The sequence below is a fragment of the Scophthalmus maximus genome, chromosome 9, assembly GCF_022379125.1.
Source record: "Scophthalmus maximus strain ysfricsl-2021 chromosome 9, ASM2237912v1, whole genome shotgun sequence".
In the NCBI taxonomy this organism is placed as follows: domain Eukaryota; kingdom Metazoa; phylum Chordata; class Actinopteri; order Pleuronectiformes; family Scophthalmidae; genus Scophthalmus; species Scophthalmus maximus.
In genome coordinates, this window is record NC_061523.1 from 11,279,897 (window position 1) to 11,294,047 (window position 14,151).

The window sequence follows — 14,151 nt, forward strand, 5'->3', positions numbered from 1 at the left end:
ACCACACAAGAACTTATTTTTAGGTTCACCACAACTCCGGAAAGCGACAGTTAAGGTGGTTGAAACAGGTGAGATAAGAGCTTCTCATCCACATACCCATCAACCCAACCAAAACCTGGACCCTGGAGCGGATTTTGCTCCTCATTGACACATGTTTATGTTTTCCAGCCATCACACTCAATCAGGACGGAACCAGGCCACCCTTGAACAACCAGACATTTCAGAGGCGAGGCACAGCCAGCGATTCAGCTGCTCCTTTGCTCTCTAATTAGGACATAAAAGCACAGGAGAGCCCGTTGGCCTGACTCGGATAAAAGACATCCATGATTGTTCGTCCTGCCAAAGAAGGTGAGCACAAGGTCAAATGAAGGCCATAGTAGATCCCAGCACGGACAGTTATGTTGGCACTGGTATAGACACCACATGCGTGGTACGACGAATCTGACTCAGAGGTGACGATAAGTATAAACCAGGGGGCCGCTTCTCTGGGCAAGTTGATTTGTCTTCACAGTTCAGCGTTTAAGATAACCAACAAATATCCATCTCTCTGCTTTGCGACTGGTTTGATGACTTCTCTGAAGGAGGGAGGAGCTGATTATGGCAGGTACACAAAAACAAACACACATTTGAATAATTTAATCAGGAGTTTCCATTGTTTTAAACCGGGACAAGACTGCCCCCGCAATAACTTTTCACGTCTTGCTGTTGACTTTTACACGAGGAACATTGAGCTTGGATTATTTCTAAGTCAATGGCAACTGCAGCCAACAGACAAGAGTCCCGGGCAAGAGCTGGCAGCTTCCTGCCCGTTTGCTGGTTTAAACAGAAACTCGAATGCTATGACAGACATCCAGGTCGCTCAACACAACTGAGAGAATCATAGCTTTGCTATAGAAAGACGACATTTGGTCTTAATTCTTTTTTTAATGCTATATTTCATTAATGTTAACGATTCAGTTTTATGTTCTTTATGGAAAACAGATAAAACTTGTTGAGCAGGAAAAAAGTTATGACGGTTTTATTGAAATACACCAAGGAACATTTCTGACTGTCGACGGGTCACGGGACATGCAGGGTCAAATGATAGTACAGACGCTCCCACTGGAACCAAGTGTATTCTGGGATACCTAAGAAATCTCCACCAGTAATGGCTCAGGGGTGGTCCAGCCCATCTCCCATCCTGCTGCGATCAGTGTGTGTGTGTGTGTGTGTTTTTTTTCTTCCCCGAGCCGGCATGTAATGATTGTAGGTAACCTGACCTGAGCTGAGCTATTGTCATCCTTATGGAGCTGCATGGTAAAGCCTATCGCTTTACAGCTGGAGAAAAGAGAAAGCAAGAAGCGCTGGGTGGGCAGATGCTCAGAGATTTAAAGAGGTAAATTACCACACTCAACTCGATTTGTAGTTCCCCTCTGAGAAGGAATATGGCGAGCAGGGTGTCTATTTCTAAAAGCGTAAAATCTAGAATATAATTTTGACATTTGGCATCAGAGTATGTGCGTTAAGATGTAAGAATGGAGGAAGCACGCCATGTCTGAGGACAAGCTCGAGAGTTTTACTGATGATCTCAGCCTGGTCATCTGCCCGTCTTGATGCTCAAAAGCACGTTTGATTAAATGTGCCTTTTATTCAAAGTAGGCTCTACAAATGTGTTGTAAATGAAGAGAGTCTTGGCTTCAGCTGACTGGAACAGGGAGGAGGAGAAGGGTCAGCAGAACAAAACAAAAAAGGTAAATAATCAAGTATATATATGTGTATATATATATATATATATATCACTTTCCCTTCTTTACATTTAGAGAAAAATGTATGCCCCTCTTGAGCCAAATTTTTGCACATATAGTGTGTGCATTATGAAGTCCATAAATGATGTTAAGTACTTTACAAAGTCAGCAGCTCTCACATCACAAAGATGAAAACGTGGGAGCCTACATGAGCGGACCTAATGTATACTTTACAACTTGGCACGGGGACCCACACATACTTTAACTGGAGATTTTTAGTGACGTTGAACTGTAAAAAGGGGCTGATGCATTTAAACACCCGTGTGCATTAATAGCTGTAGGTTGTATGCAGGCAGGATTTTTGGCCACTTTAGATACTTCTTTGAGCTAAAAACATTCTCCACCATGTTAACCCAATTTCCTGCAAATAAATTGTCACTTGCTGTGTAAAGAAGACTTTAACTGGGCCTCTGTTTTTTAAATTCTCTTCATGTCATTGCCACAACAATAAACCTCTCAGGAGAAAAAAAGAAACAAACAGGAGCCATTAAATGTGCAGGAGGAGAGACGGAAGGTAGAAAGGTTAGAAAGATATGGCGGGGAAGACGGACATTTGACTGGATCGTAACATGACAGATGAGTGATGCAGAGGAAGAGAACAAGTTTCTCAGTTGTTTTTGAAAGTGGCTGTCTACTGGAAACTCCTTTTTCAATGCACAGGTGCTTCAACCACAGCAGCAGTGGGGGCCAAGACGGAAGAAATGAGAGTGGCTGAGATATTTGTAATATCTAAACATAGCCTGTCAAAACTGCCTCCCCCGCAGCTGCAGACAAATGATACACATAACCCTTCCGGCCTACTCAAAACAATTCAGGAATTATAGGTGCTGTGCCGGACATCAGGAAGCCCACAGGACCACATCGTCTTCACGCCCTCCGGGGTCAATATCATAGTCAGAGGTTTTATCTAGATGTCAGTCAATTAAAAAAACAAATTGTGCGTGTCACAAAGGGCTACACAAAGACTATAGACATACCACATTCCAATAAAAACAAGCCTCAGCTAGCAGCAGTAGGGGGCTACATTTCTCATGAAAATCACTACACGGTCCAGCCAGCTGGAACTGGACATGCAGGCCAGGGAGGATTCACAAGGAGTCCATAAAAGTATGATGGTGGAAATGTACTGGGAATGAAAAAAGGAAACAAAAATAGAAAATGGTTTCTGAACTAATCAGAAGTAAAAATCTACAACTAAACAGTTGTTCCCCACATGGCATGAATCCTGCTGTCCTGTGAAAACAAGACCATTTAAAATGCCCTAGAAATAAAAAGAAATAAGCTTTAGATTGTTCTGCATGATATTCAAGGTTGCAGGTGCACAGTGGGAAAAACACCACCACCTGCAACATGATCCAATCATTTGAGTATGTTTGGTAAGGGCCAGCATCAAAGGACAGCGATGTCAGGAGGTTAAAAAAATGAGTAATGGTTTTATGAATAAATAAAACTCAAGTCAGTGTCTTTATATCCAAAGTCAAAATCAGAGGAATTATTTAAGATGATAATTTATTAGTGTTCCTAATATTTTAGGCATGATCATTCAAGCTGTTTTCAGACATGAATGCCGAAATATGTCCACAGAGTTGCGTCCAGACATTCTCCAGAATTTGCCATTCACATATGACGAACGCTTGCAGTGATTCTTCCGGAGATTTTCCTCCTGTATTCTCACATGGGCTCACTCTGGCCGGAAATGTTACTAGGGGGTTGGCAGGTGAATTTCGGAAAAATGTCCGCAGCAGCATTTACTCACATACAGTCCCCTTGGAGCAGTTCAGGAAAATGTCAGTGTTGTCAGTGTTCTGTGCATCGCCATGCCCATTTTATTATCTGGTTGTAAAATATAATTCAACCTTTCCTGGACACTGACAAAGTAACAGCCTGTCTAAATAAAAATCTGAGACGGATAATTATTTTCCCCACAATCATCTTATTCCATGTTGATGTTCACCAACCATATGGGGATGAATCACACAAGAGACGGTGTCATCCGTCATCTCCACAGTGAGAAGTCTCAACAGACTGAACGCAGCAAATGAGGCCCGAGGCTCGGTGCCCTGCAGTTACTCTCATTAGTGATCTCTCCACCTGCAACGCAACAAGCTCAGGCAGGTTTCTGCGAGCTGGCAAAAGGCATGCTGGGAAGTGAGAGAAACCACTTATCAAAATATGAATATCTGGGGTAGATTGAGACACTTGGATCACAGTCCTGGAATCAACCGACTGTCACTGACTGATGATATATAATATAAAGAATATTGAGGTGGAAATTTCCTTTATGGTCAAAGTGACTTTCTACCCTTTAATGAGACAAACATGGGGAGGCTTATTGCTCCGGTCTATACTGAGCTTCAAGTGCAACCTCGGTGTACCTGACTGAGCCTAATGAACACTGCAGCCGTCCCCTGCTGAGAGCAGAGACAGTGAGGAAGGCCCAGAGCCTGCCAGCTTGACTGACAGTGTACATACAATGCAGCAACATTACAGAAAACACTGAAGAGCCAACAAACTAACATGCAACTTTGGTGCAAATGGCTCAATGGTAGATGGAAGATGCAAGTGAGATGAACAGGAAATAGGTACGGGTGGGTGGGGAGTCAAAATCTCCTGTCTGGGTTGCGAGGACCTTCTTTGTCATTAGGGGGAAGTGCGCCTGCTTCCTTTGTCTCCAATTAGTTTCTCTGAAGAGCAGAGAGACATCTTTAAGAGAGGGGTTTAAATAATGACCCTTCATCATGCACGGGAGGCCAGAGGGAGAAAGAGGAAAAACAACTTTACAGAGCTCGCTTTGAACATTAAGGGGCAGCATGTTGAGTCAGAGCAACAGATGGTTGTGAAGATGGCTGAGAGAAGCCGGGGTGGGGTAATGGTGGATGGGGGAAAAGGACGGGGAGATCAGCACCGACAAGTTGGGAGGGGGGTTATGGTAAGAGGTGAGTGAGGCGCAGTAATGACAGCAGTGGGACATGAACAGGTAGAGGACATAAAGAGAGGCTAAACAGGCGAGGAGGCAGACGGAGTGATAACAGAAGAATTTGTTTTGTAGTGAGTTTTCTTCTCTACATGAGCAGAAGGATGAGACAAAGACAAGTCCAACATTCAGCTTCTTAATCAAAAATCAACCTCTGCCTCTGTGGCCCGTGTGACCAAGAGTCTCACAGCAACATGCCCTCTGTGGTGAGAGAGCAGCACTTTCCAGTGTGAAGATCTAATCACTCTCTCCTTCTGTTGGCTGAAAGTGATAGAGGGCGTCTGACTCATCTTCACATCATTCCAGACGGCAAATTCCTTCCGTAATACTGCCGTCCTGCTGCCACATCACAGTTAACCTCCTGGCCAAAACAGGTCGGCTTGTTAAAGAGCTTGTCAGCCTCTCCATCTCTAAAACTGTGTCACATAAATGTCCCTGGACTCATTAAAGATTATACACATCGAACGGGCCGCAGCTCAGTGAACACATCTTTCCTCTTCAAATCTCTAACTGTGCTGCACTGCGCTGAAGTAGGCTACTCCTGCTTCAGAGGAATATAGAAGGTGAATGCAATGATATCAGCTGCCGGCTGAGCGCATTCACACAGTGCTCATACCTGTTGATACTCATGAAGGGAACAGCGAATAAGATCTTTTCACAGGTCATATAGAAAAACAGATTTTCCATTAAAGAGCAACTGTGTTGGATGTATGAAGTTTCTTTTATCCATTCTGTTTACAGATTTCTGCATTGTAACCCCGGTCAAACCAAAACAAAGAGTTAAAACCACTTAAGCTGATCTGTAAAAAAAACAAGACTTGCAAGAAGGGAAGGAGCAGGGAAGGATGGAAGTAATTCAAAGATCAGCAGACAAGCATAAGACAGCAAGGAATGAATGAGAACAGAAAAAAAGAGCGCAGGTTTATAACAGGGCAGCGGCAATGTTGCAATAAGAAGACTATTTAGTAAATAGCAGTAAACAGATAAATCAGTGCAGCTGTGCGGGGTTGGATGGCCCATGTAAGGGATGTGTGTTCTTATTAAACCCCGGGGGGGGCCCAAATCGTGACACTGCACCTGCACACCGCAGAGAAGAGGCGAGCGCAGGATTATGAAAGGAAACGAGAAGAAACAGAAAGATCCCGGAAAGGCCAAGCAGGATACAAGCTGGCACTGTGTCTAAATAACAGTTTATCACTGAAGTGCTAAACTTCAAAAGAAAGAACATACTACTTGGTGCAAGTTTTGGAAAAACAAGCTTGGCATTTGAAAAGGCATTCGATGCCATGTTTGTGCAAGAATAAAAGAACATTTTACTACTGTTAATAGGTTTCAGCTTGCTTTTCTGCATTTCTTTTGGGGATCAGTCCAAAGAAAACCGTGAAATCTCAGTCAGTGGTTCAGCAAATACCAATTACACATCTGATTCATGCTAAATTTAATTCCACCCCAAAAAAATGCATAATCCAGCATCAAAACATATTTTAACAGTCTGAATACATATATGGGATGCACATATGCATGTTTACCTTAGGGAGCATGGGTGTGGCTCTCTTGCTTTTCTTCTCTGATGGATCGTCCAACAAGTCGGGCTCAAAGGTGTAGAGCTCGGCCAGCTCGTTCATCGTAAAGTGCCTCTCGATCTGCTGCTGGTCCACCACCCGGAATGACAAAGACTGCTTGGTTACCTGCCGCTCATAAATCTTCTCCTCCATTGTACCCTGGAAGAAGAGAATGAAATGAGCAGAAAGCCAAGAAGAGGAAAGCAAGGGTGACAGAGCCAAGGTCTCAGAAGACACTGAGATTCTGAACAAATGATAACCAACTACCACCGCCTTAATTAAATGATGTCTTATTACTGTACATTTTCTTTGCTGAAGCATTAGAGATGCGTGTTTTTACTGAGGCAGTGAATTGATTCAGGTTCCAATCAGATCAATCAATCATGCATTCACTTTCTGATTGGTTCTTGTCACGTCTCGACAACCAGCGGAGAAGGCAAAACATTGTAAATACTTTAAGTACTGGTTCCACCTCCTCATCAGTCCAAGAAATACTATCGTTAGTAGTATTTTCTATACCAACCGACTACAGAGTAGACCATCTGCTTCCTGTTTACACCGGCACGCACACGCTCAGTGTACGTGAATGGTCATGTGATATACATTTTCACGTGTCAAACATATGAAGTGTAATACACAAGCAGCAGAAATGGAGGTTGGCTGTTCACAGAAAATATATTTTACATATCTAACAGCGGATGACTCGAAGGGCCAATAAAGCAACACATCCATAAACAACACCACAGCCTGTCATGCTCACCTGGGCAAGGAATCTATAGACGAAGACGGTCTTAAGTTGGCCAAAGCGGTAGACTCTGAAGATGCTCTGGACGTCGTAGGACGGATTCCAGGAGGCATCGAAGATGATGACCCTGTTGGCTGCCACAAGGTTGATGCCAAGTGAGCCGGCTCGCGTTGAGATGAGGAACAAACGACCTCTGGTCAAGTATAAGAGAGGAAGACAAATGAGAGTTATTAACGCTAACATTATTATCTGTGCAGTCCCCCCCCTTTAAGATGCACCTTTAATTTTAGTTTCAAATGTCTGGTAAGTTTGATCTCATTATTGTTCTGTACTGTCTAATATAATGAGGCACATTACCTTATGTTGCTTGTGTCATTAAACTCTTCAGCCCACTTCTTTCTTGTAGTGGCGCCCGTGGAGCCATCCAGCCGATAGTAGTCAATGTTCCTGAACCACTTGCCTTCACCTTCAGAGACACATTACAGTCACAAAACTGTTGGCTATTGAACATCACTGGCTCTGCTCCACAAAGCCATGTCTCGCCATCAACTAGGCCCTTTTCCTTGTCAAAAGAACTTAGCTTGGGTATTAACAGACAGCAGATAGATGACTGGGTTGGTTAGAGGCCAGCCGTGTTTAGCCTTCAAAATGCCCCCCCCCCCCACACATACACCAGCCTTCATAACCAACATTTCAGTATGTTTCCAATTAGAGCACTGTGATCTTTTCATCACAAATTACAAACCCTTGAGCAAACATTTTTTTTGTGGAATAAAAAGTCAAGGTCTAATAATTTTCAAAATGAAAGTAAAAACAGCTGCTGGAGTTTAATTAGGAACATGACCTTACACCAGCGGCGGTGTGCATGCGTGTGTGTCTGTGTGTGTTCAGGGGTAACAAGCAAACCAACGATTACAAGAATACATGTTGCATGTGGGCTGTCTTATGAGTGTGAAACGTGCTTTTCCATATGAAAAAGTTGTCTTCAAAGCTAGGTGAACATCACAGACTTACAGTGTAACTGGATTATAATATCAAACACTGGCGGGTGATTTGTATACATCATGAAAACAAGAGCAGCCTTCGATTCGTAACATGCAGAGGGAGCTGATCAGAGGCAAACAGACACGGCAACTGTGTGCAGTGAAAACCTCTTGAATAAAAAACACGGCAGCAAAAGTGTACCTTTGTATGGAGAGATTTTTTCCTCATCTTTTGCTCTGCATGCCAGTTCAAGGAAATCCTCAATTAGGTCCAGAGAGATGAGAGACTGACTGAACACCAACCTGAGGACACGCAAGGACAGAAGTTATGCAAGTATCACTTTAATACAGCGATGTGACGCTCGTTGATTAACCCAAACACCTCCCAGTCACACCAAGAACCAGCTGCACAACAGAAGAAACACAGACACACTTACACTTTATCTTCCACTTCCTCTGCCATGCGCAGGATCTCAAAGAGGAGCGTCATCTTTCCAGAGTGCTCTAGAATCTCAGCGTCAGCCTCAACGACAAACTCCCTGTGCCAGTCGGCAGTGGGACTCCCTGGTGCTGAGCCGGAGGGCCGAGCTGTGTGCGATACATAGAGTTAAGATTAGTCTTGGTGTCATCAGTGAAATCTCACAACTACAAACTGTGACAAAGGCTGACAAATGGCTGTGTGTGTAGCAAGAATACCATTGAATATTTCTTTTTTTATTCTGTTTTCCATTTTTATATGCTCAATCAAGTTCATCATGCTTGCTGTCTGTTTCTGTTACTTTTAGGTGAATCTATTCACCCATTTTACAGGACGCCAGCATCATGATTTATCTTAATATTATAAATGACATCTGTGACATACACCTCTAACGCCAACTAACTCAAAAAGCATTTACTTCTGTTTGGGGTCTAAAGCCCCTTTCACACTGGCCAAAAACCTGTTTACACCCGCTAACACCCGGCGTTTTCTGCAGTGTGAAAACGTTTGATCGGCATTCAGCCCCGGGTCAAATGACTCTGCAATAGACCCGGGTAATAATCGGCTTCACCTCCGATCTCCACATCCACCACCACCTGAGCTCCACCTCACCAGCTGTAGTAAAGACACCTCTTGCATGTAGCTAGCTCGCTTAGCCCAGCTTTGGTTGGTGGTAACAACTAACACAATCCAGATCATCGATGAGGTTTAGAACGGGGCACTTTATTTCAACCCCTCGCCAGACACACACGGCCTCATCAGGCGGTCTCTCATTACACAGTGGCCATGGATGATGTGCGGAGCCCATTCTCCTTGTGGCTGCAGCTACGTACACAACAACAGCACGCAGAGCCAAGTTTCTTCTTCTCTCGTATACACACACTTCAAAACCCATATGGCCTCCTGCTTAAAGGGCCAGGCTCGGCTCGTATAACTGCGCAGAGCTTGTACTTTGAAAGAGTGACAGTGACAAGTACAAGATATAAGGTAACGTTGACCACCGGCTCACTGGCTTCCATGCTTTCTGTTGTTTACTACACTGTTCTTCTTCTTTGTTTTACAGCGCACACGGCTCTCTACCGCCATCTATGGCCGCCACCTGTCACTACACGATCATCAGACCCTGGTCTGCTCGCAGTGTGAAAGTGACCAATTGCCGATTAAACGCAGGTCGACCCCCATTTAAAAAACCCGGGTCTACACGGTAATTTTGGTGTGAAAGAGGTATAATTTATGCTTTTCAGCAGCCTAAATACAGAAATTAGTTCAAAATTATGCTGCTTTGATTGAGGTCATTTAAAAATAATCCTTCCAGTCCTGGCTTACAGGCTCAATCAATTCTAAATTGATATTTTTCAGCAAATCTAGGAACAAAAGTTGAGCTTCTGGCTATTGTGGAAATATAGGGCGAGGTATCACTTGTTCAGCAGAGGATTGTCCCACACATACAGCTCTGGTCATAGAGTCCCTAATACGTAGCGAATAAACCAGACTTACGTTCTTCGACTGGCTCTGGTCTTTCTCTGGTTCTGCTCTCTCCGTTTTTGCCCCGAGAGCTGGTGTTCCACTCCTTGATGACCTCCACATCATCACTGTCAGAGTCATCAGATCCCTTCTTTTTTCCCTTCCCTTGCTTCTTTTTCCTATTAGGGTGGAGGAACAGTGGAAGAGCCAGGGTGAGCAAGAGTAACAGATGCAATAGAGAAGGGCAGTTAAATGAGGTCATCACTGCTGAAATGCAAAAAAAAAGAGGAGGTGAATCTGATTTTACTTTTTTATCTTCTCATCCTCGGAGGTCATGCTCATCGAGGATTCTTCTGTTTCTGAGGCGATGAACTCCTCCATACTGTCCTCGTCAAAGTAACCCTGCAAGAGCGTGCACGTGTATGAGGCAAGTGAACACAGAACTCGATTGTGGGCAGCAGAAATGATGCATGAGGGTAAAATTCTGCCACAGAGCAATGTGCGTTGTTCTCCCCTGCTGCATGACCTTTCAGCACTTTGTTTCTTTTCTTTCCCCACAGTGTGTGTGATTTGTGGTAATTTTGTAAAATTTTGAATTAGAGGTTAGCATGGTTTAGTCTCCTCGTCCATGGCCCTACCCTGTTTTCTTTGCTGATGTAGTCCAGCTGAAGGCACCAGGGATGGGTCCAGATTCTGCTGAGCATCTGGAAATCCTGGAAGAGTTTCGTCCCCGCACGGCCCCGGCCCCCCTCCACAGCATTCCCCACACCTGCACACAAGGGAAAGAGTGTGAGGAGGAAGATGGATGTGTGTTTGACAGCATGCCCTCAACCTCTTCATACATACTGGTGAGCGTGGAAAAACATAACAACTAAATATAAACCTTGATCTGTACCCTCAACCACCTGACTCTGGACAAACTGGAGTAAAGTGATTATCATTCTCACAAAACAAATGAAAAACCTCCAAGAATCTGTTCATATGATTTCATCACGATATATAGTGAGTGGCAGCTGCTGAGATGTTAACTTTGTAGCGGCGCTGCATGTTGGCCTGCACTGACCCCAGGAGGCCGGAGGTTAAGGTGGGGTTTTACATCTTGGGTCCAAAGACACCACTGTGGAGGTTCAGAGCCAGTCATAACATCAGCACTGTGCCCTGTGTACAACCCAGCCTAATGAGCCACAGCACATACCACCAACCCCCCATCACTCCTCCTCTTCTAACATGTCGGCTCTCCTGTTCTTTGTTTTCGCTTTTGGTGTAAAACCTCTGGCCCCTCCTGCCTCACAATGTCTTTCCCCTTCCTTTATGCCCCCACATTCCCTCCTATTACCCCCCACCCTCTGTTCCCTCTCTCCCAGAGCTCTTCATTAGGGAGACGTGGGAAACTGGGCTTAAAACCCTGCCTGCGGCAGTCTGCCAGCTGCCACACACCCCCCCACCGTGGGCCACATTCAGAGAGGAAAGTCCACTAAACGACTTAATACAGCATGCAAATGTGAGGGACCAGAAAGGTCTTCCATTTATCTAAAAAAACTTGTTTGGGTAAATGACATCCAGTGTAGAGGGCACTCCTGTAGTAGGACGTAGTCTGTCTGTGCATGGTTTCCAGTGGAATTTTTAATTGAATTTTGTTTTCGTCGGAGACTAGGCTGAATCCCTGTCTATGCAATCAGATCTGATTCTGTGAAACCCTGCTAGGGGCCCCTAGAGGCTCAGTTGCTCCTAACAGCCAAAAAGATCTGTATAGTTTGGACCAATCAGGCAAGTGGCACTGCCACTCTTGCTCCCACGTGACAAAAACTCAACAAAAGCTTCAATAGAACATGTTACCCACCTGTGAAGTGCTCCAGATAGTATCTGTAGAGTTTACACTGGATTGGAGTCACTCTAATCGACAACACATATTCATGTTTTGGAGGCAGGAACTTGGTGAGCGCAGTGTAATCCTTCCTCTGTGGGAAGCAGAAAATCAATCAATCAATCATCACTTTAGAAGACAAGGAGGAGGTAGTTGAAGAGGACTTGGGTCGATTGTTTTAGGCTTTTTTTTTTTTTTACCTGGACACATCCGGCCAGCATCTCATAGAGGATGTGAGCCCTCTTCTTCATGATCCGGACATCAAATAGTGTGGAGTCGGCACACTGACCGTTCTGAATGGGGTTAATGAAGCGGTTCCTGAACTCCTTAACTGACCCAAGCAGGTTTTCCTTGATGAAGTTGACCATGCAGTGGTCTGGCAAGGACACAATAATTATCTTTAGATGCAGTGCCAATATTCTCCACAGAATATTGGCATGTGATTTTCTAAATAAAAGCTCATGGTCAACAACCAACAACTGTAATTTTTTTTTTTCAGGATCGATCGCAACCAGGCTTTCTTACATTCAATAAGGTTGTTTTGCAGAGGTGTTCCAGTCAGCACAATCCTCCTTCGCGTCCTGATAGAGTTCATCGCTTTGGACACAGCAGATGCCTCGTTCTTCAGGATGTGACCTTCATCGCAGATCACCAAGTCTGGACCTGGTGCAAGTGAACAGGAAAAAGAAAAGTTTAGTGACAACAGCTGTACACTCATAAAATAAAAATAAGGGTTTAGTCATGAGGCTAACAGAGCCATGTGTTAGTAAGTGCTGTCAACCACAGTGTGACATTGAGTTTTATGGATTTTTTACACAGTTTCAAGCTATAATAACCAATTACGATTATGTTATATTATATTATTTATTTGCCTATTCACAATATGTAAAAATGTTGGAAACGGGTACAGATCACTGTAATGTTGAGATATAAACAGCAATAATAGACACACTGATGCTGCTCATTAATCCTGTGCTGAAATGATACTGATTCATTTCCTTGTTTCTTAAGAGACAAAAAGAAATTAAGAGGAGAATTAACTTTATTTCTTCAATATGTAGTGTATATGAATTCAAATTCTTGACTAGCAAACTGAAATAGCAATGTTTTGAAACAAATCACTACTACAGATTATACAGTGACCATTAAAGTGTTTTAAATACACCATTATTATAGTCTACTATTACAGTAGAGTAGTTTGCCGGCAGTCACTAAATCCACCACTGATCAGAGTGGATGTCCGGAGGGTAGTTCAGAGGATGTTTTGACCGTTTCAGTTCAAATTTATGAACGCACCCATAACATGTTGGTATAATTAGTATGTGTGAGGGCTCCAGGCTGCGAGCATACATAACATTCCTGGGGCAACAGTAGATGAACTACAAGCTAAACTGTGCATTTCTCCACCTGTACAGTACATGATGGACTTTCTTTAGAAATTTCCCCATATTGCTTCTATTTCCACCCTTACATGCAAAAGACTTCGACTTCTTAGACAAATATCTAGATTGGAAACTGTTGGTGGGATAAAATGTGCAAGATAACATTTATGTAGCGACAATAAGTAGGAAGACTTAATTTCTACTGTACTGAGATAACAGTAGAGCTTATCAATATTAGCATCTTAATCTAGCCCCAGGGCCCTTTTAACATTGGGTTTCTGTATGTACCCCTTCTCCTGAACTGACACCCATTCATACAGAATATGGAAGTCGTTACCAATGGAAATCTCATGTCAAAACATTTTGCGATAAATTATAACAGTAGGCTTCTGAAAAAAGACCTGCTAGAATAAATCTTTTGAGGTTTGCTTCAGTAAATCATCACTTGATGAACTTCCACAGCTCCATCACAGCTGTCCTTCACATTTCCTTACAATTTTTTATTAAGAACTTTAAAAGTTGCATAACTGCTCATGAGTTCATAACTAATAATGTTAGATTTTTTTCTCCTTCACTCTCTCATTAGATCTATATAATTTTGTCTACTTTAACATGTAGCACCATACCTGGATCTACCAGTGTCTTCTGAAAGGTTTCTTTGAGCTTCTTGCTCTTGATCATCCTGCCCTGCGTCAGGTTTCGGTACATCTCGTAGCCGATGATCATAACTCCACCCATTTCTTGCCATCGCTGCAGAGCGTACGCTCGCTCCTGGGGCTTCTTTACTGTGGCCAGCTCAGTCACCTGTTAAACATACCAAACATCAATACGTTGTGCAGGAGAATTAATGAATCAGGGGTGTGGCGAAGAATGAATGAAGATTTACATAAATAAATTAAAAAAACGCACAAAAAA

At 43.4% G+C, this 14,151-nt stretch overlaps 1 protein-coding gene across 1 annotated transcript in view; it reads right to left on the bottom strand.

The window, feature by feature from the left end:
* atrx (ATRX chromatin remodeler) overlaps positions 1 to 14,151 on the bottom strand; it is a 31,585-nt gene that overhangs the window by 6,680 nt on the left and 10,754 nt on the right. Inside the window, exons 18-29 of the mRNA XM_035649638.2 lie at positions 13,863 to 14,040; positions 12,380 to 12,517; positions 12,055 to 12,230; positions 11,831 to 11,948; positions 10,629 to 10,759; positions 10,298 to 10,392; positions 10,024 to 10,169; positions 8,486 to 8,636; positions 8,251 to 8,351; positions 7,423 to 7,531; positions 7,081 to 7,258; positions 6,288 to 6,479 (exon numbers count right to left, since the gene is read on the bottom strand). Of these exons, the coding sequence (XP_035505531.2) occupies positions 6,288 to 6,479; positions 7,081 to 7,258; positions 7,423 to 7,531; positions 8,251 to 8,351; positions 8,486 to 8,636; positions 10,024 to 10,169; positions 10,298 to 10,392; positions 10,629 to 10,759; positions 11,831 to 11,948; positions 12,055 to 12,230; positions 12,380 to 12,517; positions 13,863 to 14,040 (1,713 nt within the window). The remainder of the gene's footprint in view (positions 1 to 6,287; positions 6,480 to 7,080; positions 7,259 to 7,422; positions 7,532 to 8,250; positions 8,352 to 8,485; positions 8,637 to 10,023; positions 10,170 to 10,297; positions 10,393 to 10,628; positions 10,760 to 11,830; positions 11,949 to 12,054; positions 12,231 to 12,379; positions 12,518 to 13,862; positions 14,041 to 14,151) is intronic.